This window comes from Nerophis ophidion, linkage group LG11, assembly GCF_033978795.1.
Source record: "Nerophis ophidion isolate RoL-2023_Sa linkage group LG11, RoL_Noph_v1.0, whole genome shotgun sequence".
NCBI lineage: Eukaryota > Metazoa > Chordata > Actinopteri > Syngnathiformes > Syngnathidae > Nerophis > Nerophis ophidion.
Window position 1 is genome coordinate 40,828,614 of NC_084621.1, and position 18,296 is coordinate 40,846,909.

General features: G+C 40.3%; 1 protein-coding gene across 17 annotated transcripts in view; it reads right to left on the bottom strand.

Annotated features, from left to right (window-relative positions):
- The window catches only part of LOC133562090 (uncharacterized), a 45,996-nt gene that overhangs the window by 15,796 nt on the left and 11,904 nt on the right, over nucleotides 1-18,296 (bottom strand). For 11 of the 17 annotated variants that reach the window (XM_061915950.1, XM_061915954.1, XM_061915953.1 and 8 more), the window contains exons 1-14: nucleotides 15,103-15,169; nucleotides 9,597-11,035; nucleotides 9,191-9,475; nucleotides 9,014-9,118; nucleotides 8,462-8,580; nucleotides 8,081-8,299; nucleotides 5,031-5,118; nucleotides 4,105-4,257; nucleotides 2,810-2,907; nucleotides 2,313-2,485; nucleotides 2,119-2,226; nucleotides 1,358-1,537; nucleotides 1,096-1,230; nucleotides 145-975 (exon numbers count right to left, since the gene is read on the bottom strand). In XM_061915950.1, the coding sequence (XP_061771934.1) occupies nucleotides 145-975; nucleotides 1,096-1,230; nucleotides 1,358-1,537; nucleotides 2,119-2,226; nucleotides 2,313-2,485; nucleotides 2,810-2,907; nucleotides 4,105-4,257; nucleotides 5,031-5,118; nucleotides 8,081-8,299; nucleotides 8,462-8,580; nucleotides 9,014-9,118; nucleotides 9,191-9,475; nucleotides 9,597-11,035; nucleotides 15,103-15,154 (3,985 nt within the window). In that variant the 5' untranslated portion in view covers nucleotides 15,155-15,169. Of the gene's footprint in view, nucleotides 1-144; nucleotides 976-1,095; nucleotides 1,231-1,357; nucleotides 1,538-2,118; nucleotides 2,227-2,312; nucleotides 2,486-2,809; nucleotides 2,908-4,104; nucleotides 4,258-5,030; nucleotides 5,119-8,080; nucleotides 8,300-8,461; nucleotides 8,581-9,013; nucleotides 9,119-9,190; nucleotides 9,476-9,596; nucleotides 11,036-13,229; nucleotides 13,250-15,102; nucleotides 15,170-17,481; nucleotides 17,642-18,296 lie in introns of those variants that run through there. The other 6 variants (XM_061915948.1, XM_061915945.1, XM_061915947.1 and 3 more) reach the window with 4 other exon arrangements.

The following is an 18,296-nucleotide window of genomic DNA, read 5'->3' on the forward strand; positions in this document are numbered from 1 at the left end:
AAGATATTCAACAAATTAAACCAACAATAAATTAGTTTGAACAGAATTGGATATCAATTATAGCTCCAAAGTCAAAACTTGTACTTAAACAAATTAGCACTAAAGACAGATTTAAGTTTCTTAGTTCAAATTGACATACTGTACCTTGTGGTTTGACAATAGCTGTGTATGGTGGACGGTCAAAAAGCATGACCCAGATATCCCTTTCTTCTACTAGTTGAGATCTATCTTCAAATTCAAGCCTCTCTGTAACAATCTTAGCTTTCTCCTCCTTTATTATTGTCTTCAGTCTAATCTCATCTAAAATATCTTCTGATATTAGCTCTGTCTGTGCTGCTTTCACAGTATCAGGCTGCTGCTGCATTCTCTGGTCTACAAACGCAACTCTCTTCTTAGTCCTTTCCACCATGTGATAAGCTACCTCAGAAGAGGAAATTAGTTGTGGCGAACTAATCTTTTTCTCCACCTCATTTTGCCATTCACATTCGATCTGACGTAGCTTTTGTCTCAAATTTTCATCAAACAAACTGGCATCCTTTGCCTTGTTTTTACTCTCAATCCTTGCCTCATCTACCTCAGGTGACAGTCCTTTTAAAAACACTTCTTTTATTTGCTCCTCTAATTCATCCACCTCTTCTCCATCTTTACTTTTCCGTACCATCATCAGAGAATTTTTTAACACAGTCCGAGTTATAGTTTCACTTTCTTTTTGTAGTTCTTCCTCTTTAAGCTTAGCAACTTCTTCTTCTCCTAATTCCTGTTCTATGACTTCCTGGATCCTATCTGCCATTTCATCAACTTCCTGGAGCCTCTCTTCCAAGTCCTTCACTTTCCTCAGCCTCCTTTCCAAATGTTCCATCTCTTCTAGTTTGTCCACCATCATCACCATCGACTGTAGCCTCTCTTTGAGCTCCTCATCTGTCAGTTCTTGTTCTGTAAAACTCTCAGTCTGTTCATCCTTCACCTGGATGTGGGCTGCAGGGAGGGGAACAGGTAACGACTATGAATCATTAAAAAGGCTGGTATGTGACAATAGTGCTCGTTATGTCACATGCATTGTCTGTTCAAAAATTGTATTGGCACACAGTGACTCACGATGAAGTTTCTCAAAATGCTCATAAAATGACAGGCTGGGGATTCGGTCAAAAGAGCTGAACCAATCTTGGTGCGTTTTCCGTGTTGGTTGCAATAACCTGTCAATAGTGCTGGCCTTTGCCAAGCTAGGCTTAACTGACAAGGTGAGAAGAAAAAGAGCGTAGACTAAATAAACAGAATTACATAAAAACCCAAAATGTGGAATAAATGTCTGAAGAAAATTAACAAAAAAATTAATCATGAAGCTGACAAGCTTCCATACCTGGTTTAACAAAATCAACAGATGGGGAAAATGGAAAAGGAGGATGTCGTTTCAGCAGGACAGACCACTCATCTTTCGTTCTAGTCTTCAGTTGTGCATCAGTTGAAAGCTCCCACCATGGCAGACCACCTTTCTGAGTGTTCCAGGACTGAATATATGCCTGCTCAGGCTCACCTGTGGCTGTTAAGAGATGACGATGTGATGGCAAAATGTAATGATGACCATGGAGGAACAACACTTAGTGCTTCAACGCAAATGAAAGGCTTTGTGAGTCCAGTAAGGGGAAGTTAGTTAGGTAAATGATATGGGTTTCTGATACAGCTATGTAGCCCAGGTGCTACATCCAAAATGGGTAACCAATGCTGTCATCATAATCTGTTGTTTCAATAACACACAATCAGGCAGAGATGGTTACAAAGTGAGTAGCCAGATTAAGATGATGAGCCTCAAGCAAAAACAGAAGAAATTATATACCAACTATTAAGCTGCAGCATTTGAGCAAGTCCAAACAAGAAACTAAAGCATCAAGGTTGAATATGCATTGGTAATTAGGGTTGTGAACAAAGACACCCTGAGATCACGCCAGGGAAAGCTGAGTTGGTCATTGCACTGACAAGTTAAACATTAATGCCTGAGGTGAAGGGTCTCTCTAGTGAGAGTGTTAAATGTGGCAAATGAGCTAAGGGTGGAAGCCATGTAGCCATTATTGAATCAACAAATGGGCAAAAAGCACAAGCGAAGCTCCACACAGTTCCAGGTACCTGGAAGTTTTAGGAAAGGGTGGGGATTGTCAGAATTAAATATCAACGACCAGTCATCAACCTTAGACCTAGTTGATGCTGTCAGGGTCTGGAGAGTTAGATCTCCAGCTGTTGGACCAAAAGAAGAGTGTCTCTCTGAGTATTTTTTATTATAAGATGTTTATGGAATGCAACAATAGACATATAGTGCATACCTCCATCAAGATTGCGGGAGAGGCGTTTGCTTGCTGAACGTGTGAAGCGAGGAGCAGGGCGGTCAATCATGGAGCTGGCTTGCCGGGTCTGGGCTTGAGTGCGCCCGCTGTACCTGAACTTGGAGCCCAGTACAAGGAAGCGACGTGATGAGGGAGCCTCTATTGTTGAAACCCTAAGGAATAAAATATTTATTTGAGTTTCATCAGCCAGTCTCTTTAATTCACATGAGAAGCCACATAGAAAATGCTGAATTAAAGTGTAGTAAATTGTTTTATATTCCATATTTGGCAATGTTGTGTAACTTGGCATGCAACAACAGTGACCCTTGGAGGGTTCATTCTCTGGTAAGGTCGAGTGCACTGTTGCTGGTCAAATAGACGTGGAGCCAATTTCACGGATTAGGCAGCAGTTAGCCAATTATGCAGAGGACAGAGAACAGACGTGTCACCAAGGAGGGAAATGACATTTAAATTGGGCAAGATCAAACTATTCTTACCTAAAGAAGGTGTGATGTTCAACACAGACCTTCCACAACTTCTTTGAGGCTTTGTAATTTGGCAGTTTGAAGCCAATTGTGCTTTCATACTGCTCTTGCTGAGGGCCAAAAGGAAAAAAATGTTACAAAAGAGTCAGAGATAGTGACATTGGGTTGATTACATTAGTCGGCCACACAGCCTGAAGCATGACATTTACCCTGAAGCAAGGTCGCATTAGTAAATTCTAAATCCTGTCCAGTCAAACAATTTAATTACTTAAAAAACAATGAATAGGATTACTAATATTTCTAAGCCATGTGAAAAGCAAGAAAAGAAAACAGCCTCCGTGTCAGAAGATTCAAAATCTAAACTAGCTCTGATTTAACACAATAATTTAAAGTAGCTAATACTAAATAATGACCTTCACAAAGGTGCTAAGGCAAGTAGCATTGTTTTTCCCCATAGCATTGGTTTGTATAATAAGCAGAATCCGAAAAGCTGCACTGCTCACTTCTAAGAATATTTGTGGATATGTTCCACATATCAAAAGACCCATAACATTTTGGTGCACGTTGTAATTTTGGAAAATATAATTATTTTCTCTCATCACTATGTGCTTACTATGCAACAATGTCAACACTTGTGCCCTAAAATTAAACTACCGGGGATGTTTGGGTCTTTTTAATGCTATGCTACACTATCCATTAGAGGTGGGTATATTTGGGCACCTCACAATTCGATTCAGATTACGATTAAGGAGCTACGATTCGATTAAAAATCGATTATTGATGCATCTTTAATTTAAGTATATTGAAGTAGTTTTACATTATTTTGTTTCACTAAATTAGCGTTTATCACTTGCAACTATTAAAAACTGTGCATTTGTAATAAAAAAACAGTTAAATTGATTTCCATCACATTTACTATGTTATATTAAATGTGTGCAAAACAGGGACATAAGTGCCCTGTAATAAAAGAGCTGGTCGGATCTCTCAGTGAGGTGGCTCGCTGCAGTCAGCCGTATTTTAAAACTGTCTGCCTAACAATATTTACTATTAATAAATGAATGATCAATTATTGACATTTACTAATCGATTTTATAATCGATCATGTCCAAATTGCGATGGATCTAAAAATCTATCATTTCCCCACCTTTACAATCCATCACACATCAGTCATGATTTATGCTAACTTTTAGGGTGTGTTAAAATTAATAATTACTTTAAAACTTTGGAAATAAATTAATTTGTAACCACAGTTTAAGCATTTCTAATTGTTTTATTCATAGAAGGACAAACGTTATATTGTTATTTACCTCAGATGGCCTGATCTTGATAAAGAAGCTGCTACGTTTGTAAGAGATTTTGAGAACTTTTGGCCAAGGAAAACGGTTGATTCTGAGCTTGTCCTTGTAAACCATCAGACCACTAGAGCAAACCCCCAGCGTAATATCCACACCATCAAGATCCTGGAAGCACAAACATTAGAGCGTTTTAAGTGAAGTGAAGTGAAGTGAATTATATTTATATAGCGCTTTTTCTCAAGTGACTCAAAGCGCTTTACATAGTGAAAGCCAATATCTAAGTTACATTCAAACCAGTGTGGGTGGCACTAGGAGCAGGTGGGTAAAGTGTCTTGCCCAAGGACACAACGGCAGTGACTAGGATGGCAGAAGCGGGAATCGAACCTGCAACCCTCAAGTTGCTGGCACGGCCACTCTACCAACCGAGCTATAACAGCTTTAATCGTTCTTTACAACACAAATCCAGTGGGGGGCAGACTTTCTCACACTATGAGGTTATGGAGTACTTATTCCCCACTTCCTCAGCAGTAGCCAACATTGATTTTGCAATTAAAATATGAATATGATTGATAAAGATGTCACAACTTAATGGAATGCATTTACAAAATTAATGTAAGCATGTTCATATTCAAACATTAACTTTGGTGTACAATTTCCATGAACTTAATTTAACCATCAAAGGTTTATAGACAAGGTCATTATCCCATCCATCCATTTTCTACCGCTTATTCCCTTTCGGGGTTGCGGGGGGCGCTGGTGCCTATCTCAGCTACAATCGGGCGGAAGGCAAAGTACACCCTGGACAAGTCGCCACCTCATCGCAGGGCCAACACAGATAGACAGACAACATTCACACACTAGGGCCAATTTAGTGTTGCCAATCAACCTATCCCCAGGTGCATGTCTTTGGAAGTGGGAGGAAGCGTAACACATTTTACCTTGGCTTGGTGCAGGTCCACACCATACATAGCTAGCTTCTTGGCATTTTCCAGAAATAACAGGTCAGCTTGGGCTGGACTCATTGACCTTTGATACAAAGAGGTGAATAAAACGCCATTATAAAAAAAAAAAAATCAGCTTGTCACAATACCAAAATTTCAGTAGTAAATACTTGTGAATTTCCATGTTTTTTTTTCTTCATCAATACGTCAACAGAAATATAAAAAAATAATTTATTAAAAACTGCTTCAAACTGAAATATTTAAGATCACTGCCTTAAAATATTTTAGAAAAAAAATAGATTGTATTACCAGATTTAACTACACATTAAAAAAAAAACAGCATTGATCTATAACCTCCCAGTACAAACCAAACAAAACAAACAATACTATGATTATAAATGTGGCCATAAATAACAATAGTGAACTATTTTACTTTTGAAAAAGTACAGAAGTGGCGTGAAGACTTCAGTACATAAAACAACCAATATTGTTCTGGATATTCTTTCAATATAGTGGTGGCATGACTGCATCAAATAATTTGTAATAAAAAGTCTAGAAAAATATATAGTTAAAAGACAAAACTTTGTTTTATATTTTTTAATCACATTAAGCCTTTTCGCTCAATATTTATTGTGGTCTGTTCATTTTATTTCTAGAATGTGACACAGGTTCATAAGAAAACGCTGCATTCAGCAAATGGCCTCCGGGCAACATTCTGAACACCAATGGGTTACAAATTTCACCAAGAAGGCAAATCGCTGCCAAACGACGGAAGAGTATTTTTAAGCTGTCTTCTTAGCACTTATGGAAGTGATAAAAGTTGGATAGCAACTTTGTGGAGGTTGTTAACGCACTTTGCACACACTCCCTGGGCTTGTACTAGCGGATCTCCGTTCTCACTTAGGCGGCAAATTCATCGTTTGTCATGACTGCCTAAATTTGATTAGCGAATAATAACGACACACTGCACTCTGTCACTTCCTTTTCTCGTTTCACTCTTAATGCGTACATCGATAAAGTAGCAACATAGATCTCTTCTACTACGTATTTCTCTGGCGAATCCATTTAAGAACTTTGTACTCCGCCTACCGCCAGAATGCAGCTGAAATAGGCTCCAGCAACCCCCGTTACCCCGAAAGGGAAAAGCGGTGGTAAATGGATAGATCAAACCAATCATGCCTCCATGTGCAACTCGTGGTTTTGTGTACACTCTTCAGTCATTTATCTTATATGACTTCCAAACAAAACTCAGGGCTCACAGTAGCAGAGGCAAAGCCTTCCACTCAGGTTCTCTCTTTTTAGTCATGTCTTAAAGGGGAACATTATCACAAGACCTATGTAAGCGGCAATATATACCTTGATGTTGCAGAAAAAAGACCATATATTTTTTTAACCGATTTCCGAACTCTAAATGGGTGAATTTTGGCGAATTAAACGCCTTTCTGTTTATCAGTCTTTTTCCGATGACGTCAGAACGTGACGTCACCAAGGTAATACAGCCGCCATTTTCATTTTCAACACATTGCAAACACGGGGTCTCAGCTCTGTTTTTTTCGACTATTTTTTGGAACCTTAGAGACATCATGCCTCGTCGGTGTGTTGTCGGAGGGTGTAACAACACTAACAGGGAGGGATTCAAGTTGCACCACTGGCCCGAAGATGCGAAAGTGTCTGCTGCCAGACCCCTATTGAATGTACCAAAGTGTCTCCACATTTTACAGGCGATGACAGACATGGCACAGAGATGTATGGATAACCTGCAGATGCATTTGCAACGATAAAGTCAACTAAATCACAAAGGTGAGTTTTGTTGATGTTGTTGACTTATGTGCTAATCAGACATATTTGGTCGCGGCGTGACTGCCAGCTAATCGGTGCTAACATGCTACGCTAATCGATGCTAACGTGCTATTTAGCGGCGGTGCTAAAGCAGACATGGCACAGACATGTATGGATAACCTGCAGATGCATTTGCAACTATAAAGTCAACGAAATCACAAAGGTGAGTTTTGTTGATTTTTACTGCCAGCTAATTGATGCTAACATGCTATGCTAATCAATGCTAACATGCTATTTACCGGCGGTGCTAAAGCAGACATGGCACAAAGATGTATGGATAACCTGCAGATGCATTTACAACTATATTACGTTTCCTTCCACCCACATTTAATGCGAAAAAAACACTTACCAATCGACGGATTTAAGTTGCTCCAGTGTCACAAGAGGCCAAAGTCCTGATCGTTCGGTCCGCACATTTTACCGACGATGCTAACTCAGCTATTCGGCCATGCTATGGCTATGAATAGCGTCAATAGATATTCGCTCAATAGTTTAAGTTTCTTCTTCAATACTTTCATACTCCAACCATCTGTTTCAATACATGCATAATCTGTTGAATCGCTTAAACCACTGAAATCCGAGTCTGAATCCGAGCTAATGTCGCTATATCTTGCTGTGGTATTCGCCATTGTTTGGTTGTATTGGCAGCACTGTATGACGTCACAGGAAAATGAACAGTGTCTTGGCAGAGAGCGAAAAAAAGGCATTTTAAGGCTTTTTTTAGGGATATTCCGGGACCGGTAAAATTAAAATAAAAAATTCAAAAAATACAACAGGCCACTGGGAACTGATTTTTATTGTTTTTAACCCTTTTGAAATTGTGATAATGTTCCCCTTTAACGCCTAAGCATGTCTGCTTTTTTTGTGTTTTTCCCTGATTGACAAGTTTTTCCTAGTTTGCTAACTCAACACAAGTCCTAAAAAGCCAAAAGCCCAGCGTGGAAAAAAGAGGAAATCCCTGTGGATTAAAAAAAAACTATTTGCGGGGAGCACTGTTCATCAATGTCGCTCGCTGTGCTAAAGCAGACTTATTGCGCAGTTAGGGAACATTCCCTCTCCAGGGAGTTGTACAGTATTGAGTACTAACGATACTAAAAAAAGCTGGTAAGGATGTATTTGTTGCGTGTTGATATCAACTTAGTATCAATACTTTTGACAACCCTAGTCAAATCAGATTCCTTACGTTATAATATATTGTGGAGGCTTACCTGTAAGTGCGATGCAGCTCCATCACTTTGTCCTCCAACTCTTTGCTCTGTCCAGGAGCAAGGCTTAGATCTTTAACATAGTCAGCTCCATGGACTTCAGGGTCATATTCCCCAAGCTCTGACTGCGCTGTGTAAGAGCCCAGTAAGGATAGGGTGACAAAGGAACAGGGAAGAACCCCACACATGATGTCCTTCCTCAGTTGGAGACATAGATAGTACCTAGAAAATCATAAGGGAGAAAATTCGCATGAAACATATTAGGGAGTCAATTAGCAATTGAGAGTGTCATTAAGAGAGTGACATCTGTATTTGAAATACAGTGATACATTATAGCCACAAGTCAGTCCCACGCAAACAAACAAACATTTAAGGATCGTTCACCTGGTGAGGTCTTCGGTGAGCTGTGCTGGGTCAGGAGGGTAGAACTTTATGTTGAACATAAATTCATAGATAGCACCTGGCACCTGTTTGCGAATCTCCTTGGTGTGTTCCAGCCATGTCTGGAGGAAGGAAAACACACTTTATATTACCAAAACTCGGTGTATATTTCTGGTCAATGCAATCCATCGTCATCCATCCATCCATTTTCTACCGCTTATTCCCTTTTGGGGTCGCTGGTGCCTATCTCAGCTACAATCAGGTGGAAGGCGGTGTACACCCTGGACAAGTCGCCACCTCATCGCAGGGCCAACACAGATAGACAACATTCACACTCACATTCACACACTAGGGCCAATTTAGTGTTGCCAATCAACCTATCCCCAGGTGCATGTCTTCGGAAGTGAGAGGAAGCCGGGGTACCCGGAGGGAACCATTTAGATCCGAACTTGGCTGAACTTAAAATATTTTTTTAAATGTGTAGATTGTCATAAAATAGGTTAGCCACCACAAACAATTAAAAAATGGAGATAGAAACTTTAGTTAAAAGCTGACCTTGTTGCCTGGTGTTTCCCAGTGAGCAAGGCCAAAGTAATCTTTCTCCAGCAAGTTGAGGTGGTCGCACACTTTAGTGACAAGCTCCTGCCCTTTAGCGTGTTTCTAAATGAGAGGACAAAGTGGATTTAAAAAAAACAGAAATGGCAAAATCCAGGAACTTGTGCAGTCACTTACATCAAGCTCACACTCAAACGAAGTATCATCCAGTAAGGTGACTTTACAACGAATGGTTTTCTGTCGTTTGGAGCCTTTGGCGTCATCACCCTTCTTCTCAGTCTTCTTTTCTGTAGCAAGCTGCTGCTCTTTTGTTTCCACCTTAGGCTTCTCTTCTTCTTTTGCCTCTTTCACCTGCTCTTCTGGTTCTTCCGTTTTCTTTTCCGCACCCTCTTCTTTCACTTCTTTGACGTTTTCTGGCTCTTCTTTGATTTCAGCTTCCGCCTTATGTTCTTCTGGAGCTGGCTGGAAAAGACAGAAGAGGGGAAAGTAATACATGAGGTTGGAGTATTTGAAAACATGAGACCAACAACAGAGTAAACACATACAGTATAATTAAAATAACAATATGCAACATTAAGCTGACCTGCATCTCTGCGCTGCTGAGTGAATGTTGATCAGGGGCTTGCTGTGTTTCTGGCTCAGTTTTAAGTTCTGGTTCTGGGGCAGCAATGGGTGCTTTTACTTTCTTTTCACTTGACACTTTCACCTCTTCCTTTTTTTCTTTTTTCCCCGTCTCTTTTTTCTTTCCTTTGTCTGCGTCCTGTTTTTGCTTATCTTCTGTCTTCTTATTGTCGTTCTCTTTCCCCGTCTCCTCCTCTTTCTTTTTAACCTCCTTTAGGTCATCATCTGCCTTTTTTTTGGATTCGTTTAGTTTCTCCTCCTCTTTCTTTTTGGCCTCCTTCAATTTATCTTCTTTCTTTTTGACCTCCTTTAATTTGTCTTCCTCTTTCTTTTTGGCTTCCTTTAATTTCTCCTCTTCTTTTTTCTTGGCCTCCTTGGATTTATCCTCCTCTTTCCTTTTCAATTTCTCCTCTTTTGCTTTCTCTTCCTCCTCTTTCTTTTTTGCCTTCTCCTCCTCTTTCTTCTTTGCTTTTTCTGCCTCTTTTGCTTTTTCTTCTTCCCTTCTCTTCTTATTCTCTTCCTCTCGCTTCTTTGCCCTTTCTTCTTCTTCTGCTTTTTTCTGAGCTTTTTCCTCTTCTTTTTTCTTCACCCTTTCTTCTTTTTCTTTTTTCTTTGCTTCCTTTTTATCAACCTTGTTCACTTTACTCTCTACCTTGTCAGTCTCTGTACCAATTGTGTCTTTTGCTTCAGTAGCTTTATTTTCTTCTTCTGTATCCAATTGTTCCTCTTTTTCCAGAGCCTTCTCTACCTTTTTCTCCTTTTGCTGCGTTTTTTTTGCTTCTTCGTCTTCTTTTTTCTTCTCTTGCTCCTCTTCCGTTTTAGCCTCTGTGGTTTTCACCTTCTCTGCATCCCTTTCTTCTGTTTTCTTCTTAGCTTCTTTCTTTTTCTTTTTACTACCCTTCTTCTCCAGTTTTTCTGGCTCTGTCTTTTTTTCCGCCTTTTGTGGTTTCTCTTCGCTCTCTTTGACCTCTTTACTGTCCAATTTGTCCTCCTCTATGGGAGCCTCCTTTTCAGTTTTCACTTTATCCTCTTCTGTGTTGTCAGATTTTTCCTCTCCGTCCTCCTTTTCCTCTCTTGCTTTCTCTGCCTCAAAGTCCTCTCCTTCGGAACACTGGGAGCGACGTTTGAGAAAAGAGGAAAAGAGTCGAGACAGGCCTTTGCCAGCAGAGGTTCTGGTGCGAGGTTTCAGCTGGTCCTCTTCAGGTGAAGATGTTAGATTGGCAGGCCCAGGCTCGGTAGCCTGTACCTGGGTTTGTTTAGCTGACTGCTCGCCCTCTGGCTCAGATGTGGCTGCCTCTGGACTCTTCTTATTGTCAGGTTCGGGTTCAGCACTACTGGCCTTTTGCTTGCCTTCAGTGTCCGCCTCGCTTACGGCACTTGCCTCTGTTGTCATGGTAGCCACTAGGTTGGAGAACAAGAAATGAGTCAAAGGTGTGGACAAGGCCACAGCGCTGTTTACAAAGTAAGTGACAGCACAACGCTGCTGCATTTGTAAGACAACAAACAAGATTAGGATCAATCAACTTTAATCCTGTGCTTCGTAAACATGCCTAACACTATTTGCTAAACACATGCAATAAATAACAGTACTCTTGAGATTGTAGATGCAATCCTGTTGGAGTAACAAACATTTTGCTTAATAATGTTCAAACACACAAAAAAAAGTTAAGTTTTACATAAAGTTGTATGAAAAGTTTGGACGCCGCATGGCCCTTTAAATGTGGCAAAACCTATTGGGTGTGCTCATAATGTGTGAACTTGGAGGAGTAACTGTATGCCTCTGCATACGATTATACACATGCCCCTGCAGAGATGCTTTGGTTAGCCATATCTTGTTCAAACTGTATGTAGAGGCTTAGCAGTAGAAGAGGTACACCATGACCACAATATGTAATTGTTGGGTTTTAATGGCCAAGAGCCAATTGTCATCCACGGACAAAATTCACATGGTCACACATATTTGCACAGACATCTCACGATACACGCACATGCACGAACAACACACAATGGATGTCTTTGTTGGATGGCTAGTGTGTTGGTGTTGGTATGTTGTTCCAAATTCACAATCCTCCCTGTTACAGACTCATTAAATCTTATGGACACAAAGGAGTCATTTCTACTTTGTATGTGCCCATGAGCATCACTTGTATCAAACGTGCCAAACTTCTGTGTGTCCCATACATTAATTTTTACAGTAGCGGACAACCACAATTGCATTTGGACCACCACAAAAACACCGGGCAGTTGTGAGGTTTTCACAATGTTCTTTAATATCTGTACCATTTTAGTGTGTCTCTAAAAGGCAGCGCCTGGTGAAGTTGGCTGTGTTAGTTCAGGTTTGTGTACTGCGTGAGAGTGGCTAGCATGTAGCACCAAAATAGGGCAATGATAACTACTTTTTTCCCACGGTCTGGTGCTATTATGGACAAGGTTTTGGTTACTACCCCTTTTAAATACAGCAAAAAAGTTACTAAGTCTTTCCTACTTTGTCTTTTTAAGAAGGCAGATCTGGCATATTTATAAAGATGCAACTAAAGCCTTGGACAGGCTGAAAAACGCTTGCCAGCATTATGCATTATAACACGCAGTGACGTGCTTTCAGGGGAGGCAATTGATGCAGTGCCTCACCTGCCACCAGGTGGCTTAACCATGAGATGTTCCAAAAGGAAGTAATAAAATAAAATAAGTTTTAATATTTCTCTTTTGGTTTATGCTTTCTACGTGATTTTGGTGTGGTTCCTGTATATTTTGATAATTTTCATGGTCAAAATCGCGGAAATTCCATGTTTCCTGATCAAAACAATGCAGCAGATGAGAAGTGAGGCAGACACAGGCGGTGCCTCCACAGCTACACACAGTGTGTATTGGGTGTGTGCGTGCAGGGTGTGCATGCTTGTTGCCACGTGGAAAAGGCAGGTCTTGAGGCAGCAAGTACCTCTGCCTCAAGGTAGGGGGCGATATATTGTCAACTTTCAGTTCAATACCTCAGCAGTACTCTGACTCGCCACACTGGGAGAAGTGGGGACGCTCAAGCTAGCAGACACAGGTCTCTCTAGCGGAAGCCAACACTTTTTTCTTTTCTTTTTAACTGTATTTATAACAAACATGGCATTTTTATTAGAGTAAGCCAGTGTTTGTGGGGTTTTTTTGTCAGATGCAAAAATATTGTTTAATTTCTTTGAATTAAATGAATGTTTCTGCCAATATGGAGGATTATATACTGTATCCAAGATGAAATACTTCTCTAAACTGGACTTTAAGACAAAATTAATGCGGTCATACAAAGTACGTTTTCATGGAGGATAGCTATTGCTGCTTCAGATAAAAATACAGAAAGGTAAAATACACTCACAATACTTGATTTATTTTGTTAAAAGCAAATGGGACCAAAAAGTATTTAATAACAACTTTACCAAATAGTTTTTGGACCCATTTATTATATCATAACATCATTATGATAACGTTTTTATGAAAGCGAATAACTCTGTTTTTTTTCCTGTAAGTCTAGTGTTCAACCTTAAACAACAATGATTAGAGCTGCACATATGAATTTAAGTTTTAAAAAAAAGAAGAAAAAAAAGTATGTATGCCTCACCTGGTGTTTAGTTCACCGCAAGTCACTGATAACACACAACCTCTGCTGTCTGAGATGTGTCCCTTCCAGTAGCTGGGCATCTTGTCAACTATTTGCCTAATTGCTTACTAATGTTGCACTGTTTTGTTTCCCCAATGCTTAGTTCAAAGCTTGCCATGCCATGTATGGAGAGGGGGGGGGGGGCTGCTAGACAGGCAGACAGAGGGGTAAGGCCAATCCTCCAGATGTACAGAGCTGCCCAAGAGGGTGTATGTTTGGCCTGGAATATCATGCATGCACATCCCATTGGAACGGCAAGACAGCAGGAGAGGAGGAGGGGGTACACACAGACAAAATCCTCTTCAGCCCTCCCATTGTTTGTGTCCAGTGACCAATAACTACACTGCACTCTATGACTAATCCCGACTACTACCCTCCCCCCCAAGAGACCCCACATAGGCCTTTTCCCCAGGTCAACACACTCACACAGCTATGCATCAGTGCCCATAGTCTCCACTGGGTCTTTTAATGCTCTGTCATCTCAATTCTGATTGCCAGGAAGCAGACAGGCTCCTAATGGACCAGCTGAGCTTGTGCCTGCTGCCGCCTCCATTTTGTGTTGCCTATCTAACATCTCAGCTAACCGCCAGCTGAGCATGGGGAGACGCAATCACTTAACTGATGGAGATAACACAGTGCACAATCAATCTCTTGTTACATGATTTTGCCGCCATGGATGCAATGATACAAAACACTGTTGTGTTGTAAAGAAATACATTTGTCCTCAGTACCAGTACAAATCAGTCTCTCTAATGAGCTAAATTGTAGAAGTAGGTCACCCTCGAGCAAGAATGAGTTAAACTATTTGCCCAACTGGAAGACTGTAGTTAAAATTTGATGAGACCGCCACTAGAACGCTTACAAATGTTTTTTTTTTTAGAAAATTACTCACTTCATCTTGCATTTGAACACACCAGATCACAGCAGCTGTCAAGCATCACTAACAAATGTATAAAAGAAAACCCCTATGACAACATAAACAAGTACTTTTCAGAATTCAAGTTGTTATAGAGGTTTTCTTTTATAAATTTGTATGTGATGCCTGACAGCTGTTGTGACCTGGTGTGTTCAAATGCAAGCTGAAGTGAGACAGTATGACTACTTGAGGAAGAGCTTTTACAGGAGGAAGAGATATGGTATATAAATAGCTACATGCGCTCAAAATGCTGGGACTCATTAGTTAGCCTTTACAGAGGATCTCACATCTATTTATGTCCATAGCATTGCACAGCGTATGGCACGCAAATGCACATGTGCATCCATGCTTGGCCAAAAATGAACACGACACTACAAATTAATCTGGATGTTACTGCTCTTTAGTTAACATGCAACATAAATGGCGATGGTGATGCACATTCCTTACATACACTACTATCATATAAGAACGGTGCAATGTAAAGAAAGCATGTTTCCTGGCCACTTGGGAGTAGGCTTAAGGAATTAGAAGGAGTTTAGAGTTAATCAGGCCCAAGTTACCCAGTGAGATTATCGCTACCTGCCTGCCTCTAGGGGCTATCTCACTGTCTTAATGTACTCAGGACTCTAGAGCAGCCTTTTTGGATGTGCATATGCATCTTGGTCTGTGTAGGAGTACAAAAAAGGGGAGATGGCAAACACACAGAGGTGATCAGCTGCGCTTATTCACAGTTAAGTGGAGCTCTCCCCTCTTGGTTAAAAATCAAGAAAATCAGAAAAATTGAAGGCCATGCTGTTTGTCATCGGGCCACATGGTGGCTCTTACTAATAAAATAGTCGCTGTGTGCCTAGCTCAGCTGCACTGTATGTTAATGCAAACATGCATGTCCAACATCACCCATTTACCGACAGTGGCTACCTTTAAATAGATTATGGTGGAAGATGAGTCTGCGAATGAAGCACAAGGACATTAGAGGACATTGATACTTTATGTGAGGTTAAGTATTCCTTTATCTTAGTCTGGTCTTGCATGTAAACTTATCCAAACCCAGTTCTATAGTAATCAATATGCACAGACGGCTTGTGCTGTCAATAGAGTAACATGAAACACCATGGGAAATGAATGAAGCAGCCTGATTGATTTTGGTATGGTCGCCCTGTAAGTGATTCCAAAACCATTAATTTCCAACACTAACTGTGTTAAAGAATAGTGTGTAGTAGAGCGGGGTCCCCAAACTTTTTTGCACTAGGGACCGGTTTAATGTAGGCATTATTTTCACAGACCGGCCTACCACGTGTGGCAGATAAATATAGCAAATAAGTGCAAAAAAATGTGGTACATTTCTGTGAATTTCTATTTCCATTGTAAAAGTTATGTATTCATATTTTGTGCACTATTTCATACGTATATATACTAATGTTAGCTTTGTTGGTCCAATTTCCCATGCGTAAATACATCTATTCCTGCTAACTACTTGTGTAATAGGACTACAGTATGTGCAATAATACCAGCACTTTATAACTTACTAGGCCAAGGGAAATATATAATTTCTTCCTTCAGCACAATTATTATATGCAAGAATTTAGCACATATCCATCTGACTTATGCACTTTAACTACTATGGTAGCTTTGTTCCTGAACAGCCCTGATCTTAGGTCTTCAACCTGCCGGGGAATGCAGATGGGACCTAGCTTTTTTCTACGATTTGGCACCTTTACATTTGATATCTTTATTAATGTGCATTGTCCCATGTAACAAAGATGTAACAAATATAGCAAATGGCGACTTCCTATCAGGAGTTATAATACATCTATGAACAAGTGTATTGGTGTGTCTGGTGGGACTAGCGAAAGTTTAATATGAGAAAATGCAGTCGGTTATAAATTATTTAATGTCTCTGTGCGGCCCGGTAGAAAATGTGTCACCACTGCACTATAGCACACCATTGCAGTACTCTTTCAAACATTGAACATAAAATAATAATTTGTGTCCAGATGTTGTGAATGTACATACAGTACATTGTGCAAAACTTGAATCAGCAAAACAAATCAGCATAGTGTAAATTTAGATTACAGACTTTCTGAGTGAGTTCCTCCGCCATTCACAAGGAAAGGAGCAGCAGACAGTGAGTGAGGACATGTGGAGTCTGTTTATTTGCACAACACAGTAGTAGTCTAACTGCTCAAACGCATCATAACTCCCAAAAGAGGATTAACAGCAGCAAGCTCCTACGGGACCTCAATGACCTCACTCTCACACAGCAGAGCCACAAACAGCCTTCAGCACCACGCTCTCAACGCTGCTGATTCAACAATATACAGGCGAGCCCAAGCACCATCACCATTGTTTCTCAACTTCACCACTTATCCTTACTGACCAGTGAACCCCGCGAACCCAGCCATCCTCCACCCAATGCTCCAAATGCCATTTTTGCCTCAATAAAGATGACCGGACTATATTCATAATACAGCGGCATCCTCACTGGAGAGGAGGCATTTTGAACAAGTTTTTTAATGTGTCGTGAGAGTGAAAAAGTGCAGGCGTACATTTTCATATTGCACCCTCCCCCTGAGTGTGGGTATTTTTAACCCATCTCTCCTCCTAGGGGGTGAAAGCAAGTCATGTCATGCAGAACATTTAATTCAATAGCAGCGGCATCTTTGAGTCAGCCTGTAGCACACAACTGTACATCAACTGTCTTATGTAAAATGGAATAAATAGCAGAACATATTTGTCATTTAGAATGAATGTATTTATATATATATATATATATATATATATATATCCATCCATCCATCCATCATCTTCCGCTTATCCGAGGTCGGGTCGTATATATATATATATATATATATAAAATGGAGACATGTAAGTTGTACTGTAAACCCGCATAATGGATTATTGTGATTTGATTAAAATACTAATTCACTGTATCACCAGATTGTAATTTAGCAAATTGAGATTGTATTGCGAGCAAATGCTTGTTGGGTTTCAGACGAGTGGAGCCGTGCGCTTCTACCCATGTTTACAAAAACCCCTCACATGTAGGCATGGCGATTACTTTTCAGGTGCCCCTCATATTTTTTTTAAACAACAATAAGATGCCAATTATATTGGACAATTTAGTGTACATCGATTTTCATGTTTAACTTCTGCCCTCAACATGCAGCGCAGACGTGAGCGGATTGTGTTGCACCATTCAAAACAATCCCCGGTATGAAAATGGCGCCGAATGTGCGACGAAACCAAATAAACAAACTCATCCGTCAGCTACAGCGTCATCTTTACATTCAGACTCACCTGCTGCGGGTTTAGCATCAACTAGAAAAAGCAAATGAGAACACAACTAGAAGCCCCCGCCAAAATAAATCCAGTATTGGTCACGTTCACAAGACGAACAATGTTGAGGAGACACACATGCTTTGTTGTGTTCGAGGTGTCCGACGCTCGTAAAGGAGGCGGAGCCAAACCTCCCCGGGCTTGGACCCCACTCGGGACCAGGCGAGCCACATGCAAGGTGCACACAACCGAGGATCGAATCAAACTTAAAAACTTACAATGCACTCATGCATGGATGTCTCCTTCAAAAAAAAAAACAATAAACAGGGTTGATCTTATATATCCGTATCTAGATGGCTTGCAAAGCATAACTCAACGTCTATTTCATCATGTTTTCATGTCATCTGCAGTATTCAAACAAGTTATTTTATTTACTTTCCTAACAAGAAAACGACTCACATTTAAAAGGGAAGCTGCACTTTTTGGGGAACCATTCACAATATGACAAGCAGACATATGTTTTTCTTTTCTTATGCACTCTAATTTGTAAAATATGGCAAGTATGAGGTGGCTAACAATGCAGCTAATGTGAGTCACGTTTGCGCCCATAACCCTTTAAAAAAATCCCAAAAACGTGGATGATACTTCATTTACATCTTGTGATCTGAATATTAACAAAGTTTTAGCAATATTTTTCAGCCCTAACACAGACAGACTATTTTAGTGGTGTCGTTGTTGTAAGCATTTCACCAATCTCGCGCACTTTGCAAATTATACGTCATTTCCACTGTGCCCAAGCAATTTGCATATCTCAAAACGAGATTTAAGACGAGATG